The sequence below is a fragment of the Globicephala melas genome, chromosome 14 (assembly GCF_963455315.2).
Source record: "Globicephala melas chromosome 14, mGloMel1.2, whole genome shotgun sequence".
Classification (NCBI taxonomy): domain Eukaryota; kingdom Metazoa; phylum Chordata; class Mammalia; order Artiodactyla; family Delphinidae; genus Globicephala; species Globicephala melas.
This window is the reverse complement of record NC_083327.1, coordinates 61696061-61717290: the sequence shown is the minus strand read 5'-3', so window position 1 is coordinate 61717290 and position 21230 is coordinate 61696061. Positions and strand designations below refer to the sequence as shown.

The 21230-nt window shown below is 38.4% G+C and overlaps 1 protein-coding gene across 3 annotated transcripts in view; it reads right to left on the bottom strand.

Annotated features, from left to right (window-relative positions):
- Window positions 1–21230, bottom strand: part of PDE7B (phosphodiesterase 7B) — a 337178-nt gene that overhangs the window by 30484 nt on the left and 285464 nt on the right. For all 3 annotated transcript variants that reach the window (XM_030853384.2, XM_030853383.2, XM_060283815.1), the window contains 5 exons: window positions 14321–14472; window positions 12263–12326; window positions 10227–10322; window positions 8076–8176; window positions 6503–6634 (listed from right to left, as the gene is read on the bottom strand). In XM_030853384.2, coding sequence (XP_030709244.1) covers window positions 6503–6634; window positions 8076–8176; window positions 10227–10322; window positions 12263–12326; window positions 14321–14472 — 545 coding nt within the window. The remainder of the gene's footprint in view (window positions 1–6502; window positions 6635–8075; window positions 8177–10226; window positions 10323–12262; window positions 12327–14320; window positions 14473–21230) is intronic.

The following is a 21230-nucleotide window of genomic DNA, read 5'->3' as shown; positions in this document are numbered from 1 at the left end:
CGGTTCAGACTGGATGATGCATAGAACCTGGGAGAGTAACGGTGGGAAGTGGAACTGGAAAGCGTAGTGAGGGTCAGATCATAACGAGGCTTGTAAACTGGGTTAGGATATTTGGACTTAACCCCGAGGGCAGTGGGATTTTAAGCGGGCATCTAAGTGTCACAGCTGAGTTTCAGGAAACTCATTCTGGCTGCACAGTGGCGGAAGGGTTGGAGACAGGCAAGGCTGAGTGTAGATGACAGGATGAAAGATGATGGTGCCCTGCTCTAGGGGAGGATCTGGCATGAGCAGGCTGGGAGGTACTGGTATTTCATAGGCAATGGCCAAATTATCTTTGTCTTTCTTAAGAGGGAGGTGGCTCTGCTCCTACAGACTCACTGGCTTTCACAGCAGCTCAAAGACCAATATCAGCAAAAGGTAGATTGAAAAAAAGGAGATGCTCATCAGAAATGCTCATGGAGATCTGAACATAGGATGAGATGAGATTGCTTTAATAGCCATTTGAATCCCAGCACTGTTTTGGAATCCCACAGTAGGTACAACATCCCTCTACTTTCAGAAGCAGCAGCTCAGCAATCTCACATCATTCCAATGAGAATGTGTTCTAGTGTCACAAACTCTTCATACCTGTAGTTTTATTAGTAAGAATAATCTTCACTGTAAAGTTGAAAGAGTAAGCATCCACCTTTGTGGCAACAAAACCTACCAGAATTTATTTTGAACAAAATAAAACTCTTCAAATTGCTACTGCAAAACCTTTATTTCCCCTTTTATCTGAGTAATCAAGTATTTTCCACCCTAAGAAGAAAACAATCTCTTTGTTCTAGAATAACAACACATCTGGCATTTAATAAACCACCAACACAGGTTTTCAAGTTAAACCGAGAGTCTCTTTGTCAAAGAGAATCTGGCAGAGCAGATTTGCTATCATACAGAGCAGCTTTAAACTGTTGTTGTTGTTTTCTCCTATTTACTGGACACTTTCTTTGATTAAAATACTTAGAATGACGTTGATAAACTGAGTCTGGTGTACAACAAGACTCAGAGTCAATTATACCTTTTAAACCAGTGGAGGCAGGAAGAAAAACAACAACAGGAACATAGTCTGTGTTTTCATTTTTAATTGCTCACGAAACCGGGAGGCGAGACTCCAGAAGATAATGAAGTCACTGAGTTCTTCCCTAACAAGCCCAGTGGTCTCCTTGGTAACGCTGCAAGGGCCCCAGCCCAGGAGGTCTCAGAGGAACAGAAGCTCCTTGAGTCCTAAACAAGATCTTGGCCCTTGAGGAAACTATAGCACTGCCATGTTTACTGCCTGCTGGAAGATGTCTTTCTCTTGTTTGATCTGCATCTGCTGAAGACACTGCTCTCACGGGGAGCCCGAACATTGATTGCTGTCCACGGGGCGGGCCTGTGTTCAGATCAGGGCCATGGATGTGCCACATGCCAGCTACCTCACTATGAACAGTGGAAACTTTATGAAACAGAAACTCAAATTTGAACCTCCTTTTTACAATTTTCACTCCACTTTCCAAAAACACCTTTCATGAGACAGAAATCATGAGGTTACATATAATCTTTGCAATTGCTTGTTTGAGTAGAGGTTATAGGACCATATGGAAGGAACATGTCTTCTGGCTCTAACTTCATATTTATGGTGCAGAGTCATTAAGAATAAAAAGTGGTTAAAAATGCTGGCCTCTTCTAAGTGCTTGTGATAAGTGACCAAGAAAAATGATTATAAACTTCTGCAAGACAAATAGAGAATGTAATAAATACAATGTTTCATGGAACAACTAATTATTAATTATTTTATTCATTAGGTTGTTCTGTCACTAGTTAATATGTAGTTGGACTCTATCAAAAGGAATTAACTTTTTTATATGGTTTATTACAAGATATTGAATATAGTTCCCTGTGCTATACAGTAGGTCCTTGTTGTTTATCTGTTTTACATATAATAGTTTGTATCTGCTAATCCCAAACTCCTAATTTATCCATTCCCCCCGGTTCCTCTTTGGTAACCATAAGTTTGTTTTCTATGTCTGTGAGTCTGTTTCTGTTTTGTAAATAAGTTCATTTGTATCATATTCTAGATTTTAAATTGAACTGAAAGCAATTCCTTTTGCAATTGTAATAAGCAATATCATGTCTGATTTAACGGTTACTTTGCAAAACTGCTGAACCCCCATGTTGGAGGATTGGAGGGTGGAGGGACAGAAAATAAATTCTCAGCTGTATCTCTCACATCCTGTTAGGTACACTCAGTCCACCACGGACACCTGGACTGCTTCCAGTCTGATGAGAGTGGTGCCAGGTGGAAATGCCTTTATGGTCTTCATGTTGAACTTGGGTTGGCAGTTCAGCTAGTGAGTCTGGCCCAGACAGAGGACAATGGGAGAGAGCCCTTTAACTTGGCCTTCACTCCAGCTGCCCTGGCTCTCTCTTTATCTCAGGGCAGAAGCACAGGCTGGGCCTTATGCAATGATCTTCTTATTTATTAGAACTAAAAGAGCACAGCCAACAAAAGGAGGGAGAGGAAGCCCTCTTCCATTTTATCTCATTTATAGTAAGTCTGGATTGTACAAAGTCACGCACAGGGTGTTCTCAAAGCCCCATAATTCCTGGCACATTTTCTTGGCTATTCTCGACCAAATGTGTGTTCATGTGCATGTACAGTTTTTGTATATATATATATGTATATATATATATACACACACACACATATATTACACAATATGTGTATATGTATTGTGTAATATATATGTATATATATGATGTGTATATATATTTTTTCACTCATTATCACAGTTCTTAATATATTCTGGATCTATAACTCATTTTAAAATATAAGTCATGGATCCTCTCCCTAGAAAAATGTGTAAAGGTACGTCGTCTGAAAAGCTGCATATAGTTTCCTGAAAGCTTATTTATGTCTCAACCAACAGGCCCTTGGTAGGCTAAAAGGCTGTATTTCCAAAGATTTTAAAGTATCATGTGTTGTTAATGATCTTGCTGAGTTGATATTTTATGTAACACGATTTTTTTTTTCTTGAAATTGAAAACCTAAAGAGTTATGCCAGTTCTTCACTGACAATGTGAAATGATTTTCTGACCCAGATCACATTCTGTACAGCTAATCTACAGTGTGTACAAAAGGGAGAATATACACTTCATCATAACATGCCCAAGTCATTGAACAGAGAGCAGGGGCCATTCATGACAGGACTATATTCAGCTCAAGGACACAGAAACAGTCCATTTGCAGTTACTCTGGAGTTGTGGGTTTTCATCCCCAAAGTACACCAGTTTATGCTGCCTTTGGTGTCACACTCTCTGCCCTGCTACTCAAAATGTTACTCACACTTCAAGGCCCAGTTTATATTACTCTCCCTCCATGAGGTTGATTTTTGTTTTTTGTTTTAATTTTTTTTATTTCCAGAAACCATCTGCAGAATCAATTTCTCTTTCGCCTCTGTCTTCCCATCACATTTTGTTTGTAGCTAACTACCGTAGAGCACTTAGCAAAGGCTCTCCCACCTTAAGCTATTGATACACGTCTATAACCCTCCTGTCTCTCTCACTGCGATAGGAGAACCTGGAGGAGAGCTCTTACTTTCCTGCACATCACAGGTGATCAATATGAATTTTAGAGGCAGTATGTGTGGTGCTTAGGCACATGTGGCTCTGGAGATAACAGTCTTGAGTTCTAATTCCACCTCTGCCATTAATTAGCTGTTTATTTTCGGGAAAACCCACTTGGATTTCCTAATAACAATTTTCCTCTTTCTGGAAAATAGGTATGATGATAGTACCCACCTAACTGGGCTATTGTGAAGATTAAATAATATAATAGATAAAATCACTTAGCCCAGTGTTTGAATCATAGTAAGTGTTGAATAAAGGTTAGTTATACAATTCATTGAACTGAATTTTAAAGGGAATTTTCTTTATCTTTTTGGAGCTCCTTCATATAGTTAATAAGAACGGTATATAGCCAGATGTAAAAGCCATCATATATATATTTTTGGACAAAATTAAAATCTCATATTATTTTTAGGTCCTCTTAACAATTTTTACTTTAATATGTAAAGTCCCAAGTTGGCTGATAAAATTTCTTCATCTTTTATACTAGCCAGCTCTAGGATATTGGAAGTATCTTTATGACATTAAGTGATGCTGGTTTGCCCTCAACACTGTTCCTAAAACTTAGAGACATGGATCTCTAGCCTCCAAGAGAGCCTAAGACCATTTGAGCAGGGGACTGATGAAGACAGTCTCTTGAATGTGGTTTTTGAGTCCTATATGCCAACTTCTGTCTAGTCATTATGAAGAGGATCCTTCTCTTTCCTATCGAGCATCAGGCCAGACAATTCAGATGGATAAATTCACTGCTAGAAAAAAAAAAAATAGCTCACTTTATTGTTGTAACATCTTTGGATACAAAGAACAGCATGGGGAAATTTTGTCTTCAGAGGCTTTAAAAAAAAGCTGTTTCTAGGTATGTATACAGAGATATCCATGCGTATCTTTGGCTCTAACTCCTCTAAACCTTTTCAAACTGGGATTAAGTTTTCTTGGATTTTGCACATATTGAGCATCTGAGTTTGAACCAATGTCCAAGGGCTGGGATTATATTTTATTTATCTTTGTACTCCTAGATCCTAGTATGTCATCTGATGCATGCAATCAATAGTTGCTAGTTCAAAATATACAAGACTGTATGTTGTGTTGAAAAGCCTGCAGAATTTGGTTGTATAGGAATGTTTGTTTATTTTTAACAAAGAGATTAAATATTATCAAAAATTATCTGTACTTCAAAAGTTTGAGTAAGGAATCCATTTATTTGAGAACATTTTTAGTATATGAACAAGTAATTGCAGTATCTTTCTTTTGAGAATCAGTTTTTGTTAATTAGCAGTGAGTAGTTAATGAAATTCTACATTCTTGGTTTTTACATCTTTAACATCTGGCATATTTCTTTCCGACTTTCTGTCTAAATGTGCATTCATTACGTGTTTTATATACACTACATGTCAAAGCACAGCTTTATGATCCTTATTTTCATGGACAAATCAGTCAGTAGCAGTACATACTCTCTTAAACTCCATTGATGTGATCTATTTGATGATAAGAAATTAGAATTAGGTAAGCATTTACATTATATGGAAGTAGATCAAGTAGCCAGTCCTGTTGCTTGATTTTCTTTATTTAATTAAAGACATTTGAAAAGTCAGAATTAAAATATGACAGGAATAGAAAATCTATTTGGGAGCTCTCAGTTCAGTCATTCATTTTTTTTCTGCTGGTCAAATTTTTAATGTTTTCCCCAAGCAATAAATTTAGCTTCTGAGACTGTTTAGAAAGTTTAGTTTTCATTTTATTTGTTTAGTTTTCAGCTCATCATCAAAAGTTTTTCTAAATTATGTCACCCTGTCCCCTCTTTATGGTCATTTCTATCCCCGCTCCAGGTGCTGGCTGACAGACCAAGAGAGCCGAGTGCTGAATTATGATGTCCCAGGGGATCCATTAACCTCGGAATGACAATTCCTACCTGGACCAAAAGCTAATCAACTGGATGGAAAAAAGCTCTGTTTCATGTTTCAGTTGTACTTTATCCTCAAGCTGCACTGTTTTGTATAACGCAACTGTTTTACGGGAATCCTTTAGAAATTCTTCCCATACTGAATTTTTTCAAAAGATGCACTAAAATTGAGATCAATGACTCCTTTGAATGCAGTGATTTTGTTAATGACAACCAAAGGTCTCCCCCAAACCATGTTGAAAATTCTGGGAATAATTCATTTATGATATAGGGTTATAATATCTGAAGTAATATCACAGATAAGAGTTCTTTGGGCCAATCTACTCGTGCTGTTGAACAATTTTATAACAACGAAGTACGCCTATTGTCTTCGATAACATACCTCTGACTCAGAGGCCAAAATGTTCAGAAATGGCCCTGGAGAATATAGCCAATATTTTATAATAACTATAAATGAAGTATAATCTGTAAAATCTTTGAATCACTATATTGTATACCTGAGACTAGCATAATATTGTAAGTCAACTATACTTCAATAAAAAAATAAAAACATGATTAAAAAAGAAATGGCCCTAGAGACGTAAATCTGAATTAGGATTGCACCTGGTAGTATCATTTATAGAAGTTCTACGAGGACTGGCTTCAACTGGCCATTCTATATTAGATGGTTCCTATGGAGACAGACAGTCTCAGACCATGAGACAGTAGACTCAGGAATCCTGTTTGACTTAGAACAATTTCAAACCTGCTTCAGAGCAAATTGAATTCCTTGGATATCCTTGTAAACCAATTTAATCTTCCCTGGGGGACACTCTGAACCTATTTCAAACCCATGCTCTTTGGCTGTGGTCATCATTGAGGCTGACCCTGAATGAAGGCTATCTCCAAGGGTGAGATTCAGGCTACAGCACTGGGCCTAAAGCAGTTAACCATATTGTATCATGTTGGCTCCCTTACCTGATACAGGTTGGCAAGGTGGTGGTTTGTTTTGATCAAAAATGGCTGGTTTACCCCTGGATGGTCAACATCGTGGGCTGCGGCAGCCAGCAGTCCAAGCATGATGTCCAGAGGTGTGAGGGAGCTGGCGAGCTGTTAAAGAATTGAATGGGGAGATTGACTGGTGTGTTTCCAAAAATAGGTTAGCATTTGTTTTGGCTAAATCGCACTGAATGAATCATCATAGTATCGTTCAGGCCTTTCATCCAGACCTTAACCTTCTGAAGCTGTCAATAAGGTAATAAAACCATGGAATCGCAGGAATAAAGAAAGGGCTGTGAGGAAAGGAATTAAGCAACTCAAATTGTGTAGCTCATCCAGGTGGCCTCCCCTTCCTGCTGCTACTGTCTTGTTTTGTTGTTGTAGTAGTAGTACCTGTTGGCAACACTGCTCTATAGTGGGCGGGGAGAAGGCAGAGTCTAAAATCAGCCTTGCTCCTAGGAAAGCTGTAAGTGAAGGAAAAAGCTGAAGCCAAAGCGATGGAAAAAAATCCCTTGTGTATTTCAACCATCCAATATATCATTGCCACTTCTTCGAATATGAAATCCACAGTGGGCTGAATTGCAAAATTTGCATATTTCTTCAATGTGTAATAAATAAAGTGGGGGAATGTGTGAGAATCTGTCTTTTTTTTTTTGGCTAGCTAGGAAAACAAGCAGGAAAATGGGAATCTAGTGTTAGCTTTAAATACACAACTGTGCAATCTATACAATTTTCAAATTACTTAGGGATTAAATAACAAAACCTTTAATGTCTTTGGGATATTTTATAAGGATAAGGCATACCCAGTTTTGTCTTGGGAATGCCTATCTGGCATCTGTATATTTAGTGGTTGATGTTAAAACTGATTGAACTAAACAGAGTCTTGGACTGAGATATCATTTTCCTTGGCTATCCAGGGTTGGATAACCCTAAAGAAACCTCATCCTGTATGTTTTAACAGCTAGGTTTTATATGGCTAAGAAATGCCTAGATTTTAAGTAACGAGCATTACTATAATGTTTTAAATTTTGGATTAATATGTTGCATCTAGGCATATTTTTAAAGAGGTTTTTGATGCTCACAATTTCTCTTGGGCCTGAATCAGGATGCCTAGTCGCCTCAGTAGGAAATGCAGCTGAGTCTTGAGGAGTTTTAATTCTATTTGTTGATCAAAAACCACGAGGTGGGAGACTTCCTAGAAAAGTTCAGTTCTGGTACTGTTGGTGGCAAAGGTTCAAGGCAAAAGCAGCTAACTTTTGTGATGGTTGAAGAGATCTAGGACGTAGATTGTCATAGAGAGGGTTGTTTTCATCCTAATGCAGCCTTGAAAATATATAAATTATGAAACAGAACCTCTGAAAACTTACATCCTCTTTCATGACTATTATCCAGTTTTCAGAGCTGATGCTGAAACCTTAATAGAAGCAATATGTATTCATGCTATAAATTGGCCCATAACCCAGTGGCTCTGATATGTCAGGTGATCTGGGACCCGGCAGGTAGTTTACATGGCATTTCCAGATGGCCGAGGAGGCAGCGGGTCTTGCCTTACCTTTGGCTCCTTTAGGTAGCAGTGCATGGCCTGGGTGACGTCGGCTGCGTGAACAGCATTGTGATAAGGGTTTTGGCTGTGGTAATCTTCTTGAACCATGACTAGGAGGTAAACAGATAACTCAATCAGCTAAACACAAAGGACATACTAGCTCAGACTTATTGAGGGTCCCTTTTGCTTAAAAATAACAGTGTCTCCGAAGTGTGCAGCCTGGGGATGCTTTAGAAATGGACACGATTTGCCAGCTTGGCAGTTCTACTGGGTTGATTTCAGTGGAGAAGGAGGGGGAGGGAAGAGGGAAGAAAGGCTAAAAGGATTTGTGAGGCCCTTGGGATTCCTCACCACCTTCATAAATCACCCCTCTCTGGCATTCATGAAGGCTCTCATTCATTGGAAAAATAAATATGTAGGAAAAGGGCAACTTTATTTCACACTATAGTTTAATTATTTAAGTTTGCTGCCATTTAAGAATAATGTGCCAATAAAAGAGGTTTCCTTTTAAAGAGACCTACTCTCATCCAAAGGTTGCTTTATCACTTAAGTAACAAATACTGACCAAAGCAAATCTGGGGATTCTTCAGGCAGAAATTCATAGATCCAGCTGAGGAATCCTTGGATTTATTTCTATCTTATTCAGATTAAATGATCATCTTTCTTGCCCTTCCAACCTAGGGACCGGAGTGTTCTTGGAACCAAATAGAGACACAAGGAAGGCAATTTGAATTTGCTATTTACAGAAGCTACTTGCCTGCTTCAGCTAATAACTAAGGCAATGTCTAGGATGCAATATATTCAGTGTATATAGAATGTCCTGGCTTTCAAGTGTGGCTTTGTTCTCTCAGCCCAGCTATGACTCTGGCTCTGGATTCCAGTGTTATTTCTGTCATTGAATCTTTGCCTTTTCCCCATGTACTCTGGGTGCATACACACGTCCAAAGTATCTGTGCTCTCCCTCTTTAGACAAATCAAGATTATTTGGCTCTATTCATGGCCATTACTTTGCTCAATCAATCTGAACACAATTAGCTTGAGGTTATCTGTGTTTCTGGAATGAGCCATGCTCTGGCTTGTTTCCAGTATTTCTGTTGTGCCACATGTACCTTTTAATCAGCAGGTTTATTTGACTATTATATGAACCCTGGCTCTATTACTTATCTGTATTGGGCAAGTTACTTAACCGAAAGTTTCCTCCCTTTCCTTCTCTATAAAATAGGGATAACAACAGCTCTGATCTCAAAGAGGTGCTGTAAGGATTAGATGTGTTAATATATGCAAGTTCTTAGAAGACTTCCCAGCACATGTAAACACTATATAAGCCTGGTGGTTGCTGCTACTCTTGTTATCACCATCACCATTATTTTATCCTTGATGCGTCAAGTCAGCTTCCAAATGCAAAGCACTGCCATGTGCCAAGTCAAAGAAGCCAGGAACACACTACGAGGCAGAGGAAAGTCATTTGGTGACTAAAAATGTGCCCTGGATAATTCACTGGAAGATAAATAAGAAGATGCATGAAGTCAGATGAGATCTGGGGCTGCTTCTTGATGAGGAGAGATGGTGGAGTTGAGTGGGAAGACGGTAGGCTTTCAAATCAGACAGACCTGGGCTTGGACTGCAGCTCTGCCAATTATATGTTGTTGACCTTGAGCAAGTTACAAAACCTCTTTGTACTTCTCCTTACTTATGGGCCAAATGGTGATAATGGCCAACTTGCAGGGTTGTTGAAGCTGTTAGAAATAACATACCAAAAGCCCCCTGCATACGGTGGGTGCTACACACGTGGTAGTTCTTATCATTAAAAAAAAGCCTGTTGAATATTTCAACAACTCATATCCAGAGTGGCATTATTTGAGGAATATTTTCTGGGATTTTGTTCATCCGTGAGCAGATCAGTAACTTCTGTGACAGTTATTTGCTCTTGAAGGTTGTCTTTACATAGCCTTTATCTCTTTTAAACATAACTAATCAGGTAAGCATTTTTTCCAGTGATTTAAATAAGTAAACTTATTTTAAAATTAAGATGAGATAATTTAAGACTAATATGAGGTCTTCATCTACCAGGCTATGGCTCTTGCCAATTTATGTTAAAGAATATTGTAGACTGCCATTTTTCAGGGGCAAGGGGGTAGAAATAAGGATAAAAGGACTTACCTAAAAACCTGTGTAAGGTCACCATATCTAACTTGAAGTGGTGAATGAGCCCATGGGCATTGAAGAGGTGGCACAGCAGTGTTACCAGGCTGTTTCCTATAGGGGAACAGCCACCTGTTTTAATCCATTTTCATCACCATTAAAATATCAAGACTAGCAATAGGATCCAAAGTTTCTGTAATGAAAGTTCTCTGATAGGATCATTTCTTTTCCCCTTTAGATTTAAAATTATTCAAGTATAAAGATATTATTACTATGATCTGGTCCCATATTTTCTCTTATTGTACAAGTAAAATTAACTCAGACCTTCTCCCTATGCTAAAGGCAATGAAAACATTAAGAGTTAAAAGGAGTCTGCCTACTGCAGTATCAGGGACACATATACGTGTGTGTGTGTGTGTGTGTGTGTGTGTGTGTTTGTATGGTTACTTTTTTAAAGACATAGTTTAATGGTCACTTGAAATGTGTCTTAAGTTGCTTCCAATTGACTCTTACATTTACAGGGGTATCTAAGCCACCACAGTGCCTATTCTTCTTTTGGAAAATCACCGAAGATGAAATTTGACTGTGAGATATTTTATAACTCAAGCCAGCAGAGGTGCAAAATTGAAGCTACAATAACTTGTAAGCATTCAAGAAATACTGTTCATTAGAGATAAGGATTTTAAATATTAAAAGCATTATAAAGTTTATGAAAGACTTTGAAATGTACCAAGAAGATGACTGGCTGTCTTAATTGGAAAACTAGGTGTTGCCCAAGCACACTCTTCCAGGGTACCTGGTTCTATGTGTTTCTGTAGCTTTCATCATCTTTGAGCTATTTCACAACAATCAAAGTTGTAGATAACTGATATTATTGCAGATGATTCTTGGCTGTATACATGCAAATGAAAGTAGTGAGGTGGAAATACAATCGATTTCCCCCTCCCAGTTTCTCACCTATTTACAAATTCATTTTGGCATTTCTTTCTGCTTTTATATGTATGGCTCTTTGAATATTCCTTTGAACTAGCTGTAACATTTTACTGGATCTCTAGTTAATTGAGTTTAATAAAATCATTCATGTGATCACTTCATATCTTTATGAGAGTCGTGATTATACTCTCTTTTTAACAAATACCATTGAACAAATTCTTTTGTTCATGGTTAATTTCATATACTGGTCCCCATCTCTCAACTGATTTGAGCAAAGCGAAATGCAAGGTTATGAGATACAGCTCTATATGGTCTAGTTATCTTTCCACAGTGTAAAGCTCAGTGTCATGGTCTTAGGCCGTACCTCTCTCCACTGTGTGTTGTTTGTCAAGAAACAGAATGGTGAGAAAACCATCTGTAATGACTTAAAACACAAGCCTGTAGATGATAGGACATGTGACGGTCAGCATTAAACGTGACGTCTTTCATTGGCTCCCTATTATCCGCATTCGTTTAATGGGCAGATGAAAATATTATAGGATTTTGTTGTTTTCTTAAGGGAAGCCTCTATAGGCACAAAAATTTAAAAAGTGGAAACAATAAGAAGGTCTACTTTTCCCTTCAGCTGCAGCCTAAGTGTTTACACTCTATCCTCAGGAGTTGTTTTCTTCTCATGATGCCAAACATATCTGAACAATACCTGTAATGGGGCAGACTCGCTCACTTAATAAAAGTGCAAAACCATTGGCCCAGTAAGAGTCAGGACTGATCAGATGTGTTTTTATGTTTCTAGTTTTCATTGACTCACAACAAACTCCTTCCTTTTGCATGTGGCCAAAGTATTCTGCAAGGAAGGAATCTAATCTGTGGTTTCTAAATTGCTTTGGAAACAGCAAGACCAGAAGGAAACTGTCTTAAGATTTGAGGTCCAAATTCAACCCTCCTTCTTCATTTGAACTAATTTTCCCTTGCCCTGGTCCTTCTTGAGTGGCTGTAGATTTATGAATGTGGGAAAAGAAAGAAAAAAGAACAACAGTGTTTAAAAATATATTTTGTTTTTCACAAAATTAATCCCACTTTAATGGTGTGTACTTTAGTGAGAATTCTTTTGGGTGACTTACCATTTGTCAAGCGATCAAACAAGAAAATGTCAAAATCCCACATTCCCACTTTGGAGAGCATATGCTGAAAAGACAAACAAAAGCCAGCACTCTCATGAATCATATCGGAGACTCAAATATTTACTTTGAGACATCGTGAATTAAACAATTAAACAGTTGAAAATAGCATACTACTATCTATGTACAACTGGTTTGTAGTAAGACAAATCTTACTCTGCAGCCTAATAACAACAGTGTTAAAGGGACAGGCTCCGGAATCAGACCGCCACATCCACTTACTGGCTGTGATACCTTGGGCAAGTTCCTTAACTCTCTGTACCTCGGTTTCCTAATTTGAAAAATGTAGCTGATAATACTATTGCTTCAGAGGGTTGTTGTGAAGATTAAATAAGGTAAAACATGTAAAAGTGCTTAGAGCGGTGTGAGTACATAGTAAGCACACGATAGATACCTTTTAAAATTGTAGTTCCGTTAAGTCTCTACATCACAAACTACTATGCACTTACGGGAGGAGGTTTACAGTGAACTTAAAAAAAAAGAAACCTAGATGACTGATGAGCACACTACTCTGCTCAATGTGGACGAAATGTGAAATTAACCCCTGTAACAGACAGGAAACTGAAGTGTGGGCAATTGAAAATATTGGGTACTTTAAAGACCTACTGTTCAATGTAGACTTACTGTGCTATTTTCCTTTTTCATAATACCCCCTGATTGGAATTAGATGGTGTTAACTCTCAGACACAAAGTTGCAGTTGCTGATTCTATCCTCACTGTAGCTCCTGCGACTGCTTTCCTCTCCTCTCACAGGCCCTGCTTCCCGTAAGGACCAGCTCACTCTCCTCTACCTGCCCTTGAATGGCCTCCCTGTGTCTTTTGATAAAATCCAACGGCCTCATCATGGCACACAAAGGCCTTCAGAACAGCATCAGAAAAATGAAGGGATAGTAGGTTTTTGGTGAAGTCTAGTTTGAGTGAGTTTTTATCCCAAAGTCACACAATTCTAAAGGCGGAGCCAAAATTTGACCTCTGATCCTGACCTCTGGTCTGTTGTTCTTTCTACATCTCACCGTTGTCCTTCTTGAGAGGTCCCCACAGAGAGTGCTCTGTCATGGATGCTGCAGCACTGGGAGCTTAGCCTTGCTTTCTCCTCCTCTCACCAAATGAAACAACCAACCAACCAACCATTCACTCAATCTCAGACCTTGGGCTGTTAGAAGGAGTGATATTTGCTTTCTTTTTGTAGACCTAATGTGGGGAATTAGTTCTTCTAACATTACTTGCTGCTTATTTCTTAATAGTATATACCATTAGAATGTATTTCTTAATTGCATATAGACAGCATAATATTCCTTATCATAGGAACCATAAGATATCACCTTTGACTTCTGTTTAAACTGAGGTGGTTTATTCCTGAAATTTAAATTCCTTTGGGAGTTTGGGCTAGAGATAACCTTTGAACTTTTTTTAGATTGTCACACATTAGATTTCTACCCTCTGTTGGATCAATGCATTGCAAAAATAGTTGTCAAATTAGTAAAATTTTTTTGAATAAATTAAAAATTATAAAAAAGACAGTGCACTGTATTGATAGCCTAAAGTGTAATTAAGAGTTGGTAATTACTGGGTTAATTTCAGGGTAGCTATTACGGTGAGATAATTCAACGGGTTAAAAAATTTATTCCTTCACTGGTAATCGGCCAGTCCAAAACTTCATTTTATTTAGTGTTGTGCAGATGTGTTTTGCACATTTATAAAAATCAAAATAGCTAGCATGTGCTAGGCATGAGTATATTAAGCATGCAAACATGCTTTGCCTTGTTTAATCCTTGTACCACCCCATGAGGTGAGCGTTTCTATTACTTCACTTTATATTTAAGGAAAAAGTCCAGATGTGTTGAATAACTGTCCAGAGGCACGGAGCTCTTCAGTGACAGAAGTAAAGACTCAAACCTAGGCGCTATTGGGGGGTGGGGGTGGGAGGGATGGGGAGTAGAGGGGGGCACATGCTCTCAGCCACTGGCCTGGTATGAGGCGACAGAGGGGTAACTAGCTCACCCTTGCTTGTCCAAGGTAGTCTTCATCCAGCAGGTGGAGCGGCGCTTGCGGTATAATTCCACGAAGCAGCCTTGATGCATGGAAGTATCTTTGAAAGCTTAACAGTCTTTTCACCTTCTTTTTGGTGCCAATTTCCCCTGAGTGTGTTGTATCTGTGGAAAGTAGTCAAATTCAGAAGTTATATATTTAAAAAGCCCCATTTTTCTCCACTATGTAAAACTACAAAGTACAATATAAAGGAGAGAAATCCAAGAGATGCTCTCCAGTACTTTCTTAATACAGACCATTTAACTCTGCATTTGCAATTTTTCTAGAAAAAATGATATTTCGTATATGTTACATTCATTAAAATGAGATATTTCTGACTGATTTTGGAAGACATGAAATACATGAATTAAAAACTTCATTTTCTTATTAATGACGCTGGTAAACTTAGTGAGTGAATTCACATCCTTCTGCATGCATTAAAGGAACAGTTATGCTGTTTTTCCTGCTATACTGGAGCTGAGGTTCCAAAATTTAGAACACGTTCTCATCCTATCCTCTCTCTAGTCTGATGAAATCCTTCACCTGAATTAGAAGAGCTGAGAATACACTAGCTTAGACATGAGGAGATGTTTCCTAATGTCCCAGGACCATCAGCGGTAAAGGAATTAAAAATCTCAGCGCAAGAGTGACCTAGATTGCCATGACATGAGGCAGAGTGGGTGCTTATTTCTTGATGGAGTATATTCTCTTTTACTGGTGGCCATAAAAATCTGATCCTGTCAGTACAGATATTTTAATACTCCTGTCACATGTGCCTTTTAAAACTTGACTGTTGATTGTCCAGAAATACCCCAAGCACATTATTTGAATGTCTGTCAAGGTATGTCTCATCTCAGCTGAAATTCTATGAATCACTCAGCCACATAAGTGACGTCTGCTGCCAATTTCAGATCTGGAGTCAACTGAACAGTCCTAGTAGGAAAACGTACAGTTCATATACAAAGAAATTTTGGGTTCTCTCGTGCCTCCTCCCATGTCCCCTTTTCCTTTATAGAACTCAAAATCACGGTGGATATTAGAAGCCCAGGAATCAATGGGCAAGGGTCTCCTTAGCAATGTGGCACTCCCCAAGGGCAGGGAGTGACCAAACTCAGTTCGTTACTTGGATTAATTATGCACGCAAGGACTTAATTCAGGGCAGACAACACCTACTACTTTCTGAAAATGCCACCTGATTAAAATTCTTTTTATTTTTAAAATGGTTCTAGATTTCATGTGTGGGGAGATGTAAACAAAAACATAAGGAGATAAGAGGCGTAAACTGAAGTTAGGTGCTTAGGCTCACATCAGTATTAAAAATGGCATATATAGACTCAATTCTACTGATGGCTTCTCACTCATTTCTATTTGTTTATCAAGTTAAGGTACAGGATAAAGTGGTTCATTCATTAAAAAAAATGTTTTGAGGGGGGACTTCCCTGGTGGTGCAGTGGTTAAGAATCTGCCTGCCAATGCAGGGGACACGGGTTTGATCTCTGGTCCAGGAAGATCCCACAGGCCACAGAGCAACTAAGCCCGTGCGCCACAACTACTGAGCCTGTGTTCTAGAGCCCCTGAGCCACAACTACTGAAGCCCGCGTGCCTAGAGCCCATGCTCCGCAATAAGAGAAGCCACCGCAATGAGAAGCCCGTGCATGACAACGAAGACTAGCCCCCGCTCGCTGCAACTAGAGAAAGCCCGTGCACAGCAAGGAAGACCCAACGTAGCCAAAAAAAAAAAAAAAAAAAAAATGTTTTGAGGGAATTCCCTGATGGTCCAGTGGTTAGGACTCGGCACTTTCACTGCTGGGGCCCGGGTTCAAACCCTGGTCGGGGAACTAAGATCCTGCAAGCTGCTTGGCATGGCCAAAAAAAAAAAAAAAAAGTTTTGGGCTTCCCTTGTGGCACAGTGGTTGAGAGTCCGCCTGCCGATGCAGGGGACACGGGTTCGTGTCCCGGTCCGGGAAGATCCCACATGCCGCGGAGCGGCTGGGCCCGTGAGCCATGGCTACTGAGGCTGCGCGTCCGGAGCCTGTGCTCCGCAACGGGAGAGGCCACAGCAGTGAGAGGCCCGCGTACCGCAAAAAAAAAAAAAAAAAAAAAAAAGTTTTGAGTGCTACTAAGGAACAGGCACTGTTCTAGATGCTTGGTGAGATCCCTCAGTTCTAGATCCTCCAGTGAGCAAAACACAGATCCCTGTCCTCAAAAGCTTGCGTTCTAACATAGAGAGATAGACAATAAACAATAAACAACAAAAAAGAAGTAATGTATAAAAATGTATTAGAAGCTGGTATGTGAAAGGGTGAAGGAAGAAACGCAGGGAATGAGGGATCCAGGGTTCTGTGTTAGCGTAGTCAGGGTTGGCCTCATTAGAGGCTACGATTTGATCAAAATTGAAGGAGATGAAGGAGCTGGCCGAGCAGATATCTGGGGAAATGCCTTCCTTACAGAGGGACCAGCTCGAATAACCCTAGAGTGGGAACGTGCTTGGTTGGCTGGCATGTGGGGTGAGCAGCAGTTCAATGTGGATGGGGAGGAAAGGAAGAGGAAGGAGTAAGAGATGTGGTCATAGAGCAAAATGGGTGTGTGTGTGAGAATTATGCCCTGAAAGCTATTGTGATGGCCTGGGCTCTACTGTCAGTGAAATGTGAAACCACCACAAAGTTTTGAGAGGAAGAGTAATATGGAAACACTTAACATTTAAAAAGGGTCACTGTGGTTTCTGTGTTGAGAAGAGATTGTAGCAGCAAGCTTTGATGCAGTGAGATCTGTTATGAAGCTATTGGAATAATCCAGGCAAGAAATGACGGCCGGTTAGATCATGGGGGGAACAGTGGAGAGTAGAAGTGGAGGGATTCTGAATATACTTTGAGTGCCTTCAAGTTTTTGGCCTAAATAACTGGGGGAATGGAGCTACCATCACCTGAGATGGGGAAGCCTACAGGTGGAGCAGCTGTGGGTGGATTTCAGTTTTGTACATGTTGCATTTGGATGTCAACTGGAGATTCAGGTGAAGATGTCAAGTAGAAGTAAGTGGATATAAAAATCCAGGGCTTGGGGGAGAAGACTGGGTTTGAGATACAAATTTGGGAGTTGTCAGATGAGATTAACCTAGGGAGGGAGTGTAACTACAGACGAGAAAAGCATCAGAATCTGAGTTCTGGAGTACTTCAACTTAAAAGGATGTGGAGAAGAGTAGAGAGAACCAAAGGAGATTGAGAAGAAGTTATCCTGCGGGGATGGACGAAAACCAAGAGTATCATTTCCTGGAGGCCTAGTGAAGACAATATTGCAAGGAGGCAATATTTGATCCTCAGTTTCAAATGCTACTAATAGATCAAGTATAATGAAGACTGAGAATTGACCATGGGTGTATACATCTGTCAAAATTCATTGAACTATGCCCTGAAAAGAGCACATGTTATTGTATGTTTAGAAGCAACAACACCCAGTAGCTACAGGCACATCTAGCACTCAAATTTTGTTATTTAAATACAAGTTATCACTAAAATGAACCAGATAACCTTGGTGAAATGGCCAAGTCTAGGACTCGGGCAGGCAGAATCAAGATGAACTGTAACTTCTCGTAATGCCAGAAAATAAGGGAGAGCTCAAAAAATGGTGGGCTCATAGAAAAATGACAGAGGAGACAATGTGAAGGGGGTCCCTCTGAACAAATACGGGAAAAGCTGAAACTCAGCATGGATAATAGAAGAGTGGATTATAAACCATCGACTGAAAGAAGACTCCAGCAGTCCATACCGTTAGTAAGCAAGCGAGTAAATAAATAAGGGAAAGCTCTTCCTTGCAATGAGTGCTGACCAATAAGGTAGAAGAAATAATAAGAGTTAGTTACCATTTTGCAACCTTTATAGTAATAACTGATTCAGGCCAAGATCATTAATGGACAATAAAATTGTTAAGTGAAAGCTTAAAAAGCAACAGGATAATTACATAGCATCAAAGTATCTCTTCACAGATAACTTATTAATCGGAAAAGAAAAAATGGACAAATATAGAGGGGGCACCATCTTCACTAACTATTCAAAGTTAACATCACCGGTCATAGGAAAAGCTGGCATCTTACTCTTCCTGATGTAATTCACTGAGGACACAACATCACCTATTCAGTGTTCCTGCCCCAAATGCACATCCCATCCCCCAAAAGAGAAAACATTAGAAAAACCCAAGCTGAAGCATACCCTATAAGTGAACACTCGGCCTGTACTCTTAAAAAAAAGTCAATGTCATAAAAGGCAAAGAGAACCTCAGGTATTGTTTCATAATAATGGATACCAGATATAGTGCGCTAAATGCAATGCACGGCTCCAGACCGGATCCTGGATCAGAAAAAAATTTCCATAAATGACATTATTAGGACAATTTGTAAAATTTGGATATGGACTTGTGTATGAGATAATAATATCCTATCTATAAATGTCTTGAATTGCATAGCTGAACTGTGGTTACATGAAAGAATCCCTTGTTCTTAGAAAAATACATGCTGAAATATTTAGGGATAAAGGGGCATGCTGTGTACAACAAACTCTCAAGTGGTTACGAAGAAAGTAGCAGCAAGGCACATTGGGCAAAATACAATAATTGGTGCATCTGGGTAAAGGGTATATGAATGTTCTTTGCTCCGTTTTTGCAAATTTTCTATAAATCTGAAGTTATTTTGTAATAAAGAGTCTAAAAAGAGGGGGAATGGGAAGGGAGAAATCTGAGGCAATGACATGGAGTATATTCAGCTCTCAAGGAGTTTTGCTACGTAGGGGAGCAAAGAAACTTGGCGATATTTCTATATAGAACTATATAGAATGAAATCAAGTGTGTCAGTAAAGAAATGAAATTAATTATTCCTGTGTTATGTAAACCTAAAAGGAAATATCCATACAATGATCTATTCCTTTTTTTTTATAGTCTATGAAAATCGCCCAATTTTAAAATACTAAAAGAGAATCTCCTATGTGGCTGAGAGCATGCTGTGTTTACATAATAGAATGTAAAGCAAGCAACTTAAGACTGGATTATGGAAATATGCCACGAACATAGCAAATTGAAATTATGGATTATTTCTTTGTCAACTTCCATTCAGCTTTGCAGGTGGTATAATATTTTAAGCAGAGTCATAGTTAAGATAATGACACTTGTCATATACAGTAAGTATAGGTGATAGGAAACAATGGTTTTTAGCCACTAAAATTATCATTTTGCCTCAAATATTGCTAATCTAATGATGCTGTGAGCTGGAGATATCAAGTTGAGAGCCGTTTTCTTTCCTTAATCAAAGAGGAAAACAGCAAGATTCTCTCCTTCCCTACTTATTATTTTCAGCTTGTCAAATAGATGATAGTCTACCAACATGATAATGTATATCTCTTTCAATCTTTATTTCAATTTTTGATATTTTTTGTCCTAATTTTTATTTTAAAAATATTATGTTAAAAAATGAAATATTTTAATTACTGAATTATTTGGTACCTTCTAAAATTTTGAGCCTGAGATAAGTGCCTCACTTGTCCCAACCTAGTTTTGGCCCTGTCTTGCATCTTTGCAGCAAAAGCTCAGATAATGTAAAATATATTTAATATTGAAATAAATCTATGTATAGATAGATTTATTTATAAAAACTTCTCATATTTAATTTTTTATGGTAGTGTGTAGGTTAAAAAAATGTAGCATATAATGTCATTCACCGTGAGAGTTTCCAAGTTTTGGAACCAATTAGCTGTAATGATGTGTATTGTTACTTGTGCAATTTCAAACTTATTGTCTGAGATGAGCAGGTAGATATCTGCCAAGTTACAGTATTCATTGGTGGCCAATATTTTCTAAAATACCAAGGCAAGTCATGACTATGCCATTTAGTACTGCTATCTGGGTTATTCCTTAATGCACAAGAAAATAATTCAGAAGTGATGCTGGGTGACCATTTATAAAAACAATAGGGCTTAATTTTCTTATGTCAGGACGTTCATAAAGCTAAATGAAAAATAAAATCCTCAAGGTAGCTCTCTAAAGAAGAAGAGCATTCCATAATGAAAGAAAAATAAATTTATTTTAAAACAATACTGATAACTAATTTATCAACTGTCATTTAGGGAGCATTTTGTGCTGTGAGATAACGGAAAAGTAGGATATAAACTGAAGGTATAGTTGGGAGAAAAAATCCATATAAAGAACAAATTGTGAATAAATCACCATGCTGTATAATAATCCTAAGTATTACTTTTCGAAGTGCCAAAATGTTTTATACAGTTATTGAATAAGACCTGACACATTTGTTTCCAAAAGGACTTTCAGTGAATAACTAGCATATTTTTGCTTTTATTATTAGGGGTAAGTGATAGGCATTTCTGGAAAGAAATTTAAATGATTAGCTAAGCTAAATTTTGCAGATAGTTCAGTTAAAATCAGCTTGCAAAAATTTAAAGAATCTTAACAATGTACGTAATAATAAAATACTGGGTTTATTTAATACTTTTATATAATTAAACCCTTATTATTTAAAGGCATTCACAGCTATCTTAATGGTGTTTTTTGTTTGGATTTTGTTGTTTTATAGGCTATGGGTCTCCATAGTCTCATTTGGAAGTTATAAAATGGTGCTCCAGAATGTTTCATTGCCTAATCTATGTGCACATTGACCCTGATTGTGAAATTCATTTTCTGTTTACTTGTTCTTTTACAAATTTCACAAATTGTGCATATTAACACATTTCTGCACTATTTAGAAACTAATTTTAGGGTTATGAAGTTTATATTGGCACTGCTGATATGGTAAGTTTTAAATTTCACAAGTTGGGGTCGGCTTAAATGCAAAAAATGTTAATAAAAATTATTTTCATTTTGAGTATCTTCTCTATGGCATATTCTCTTT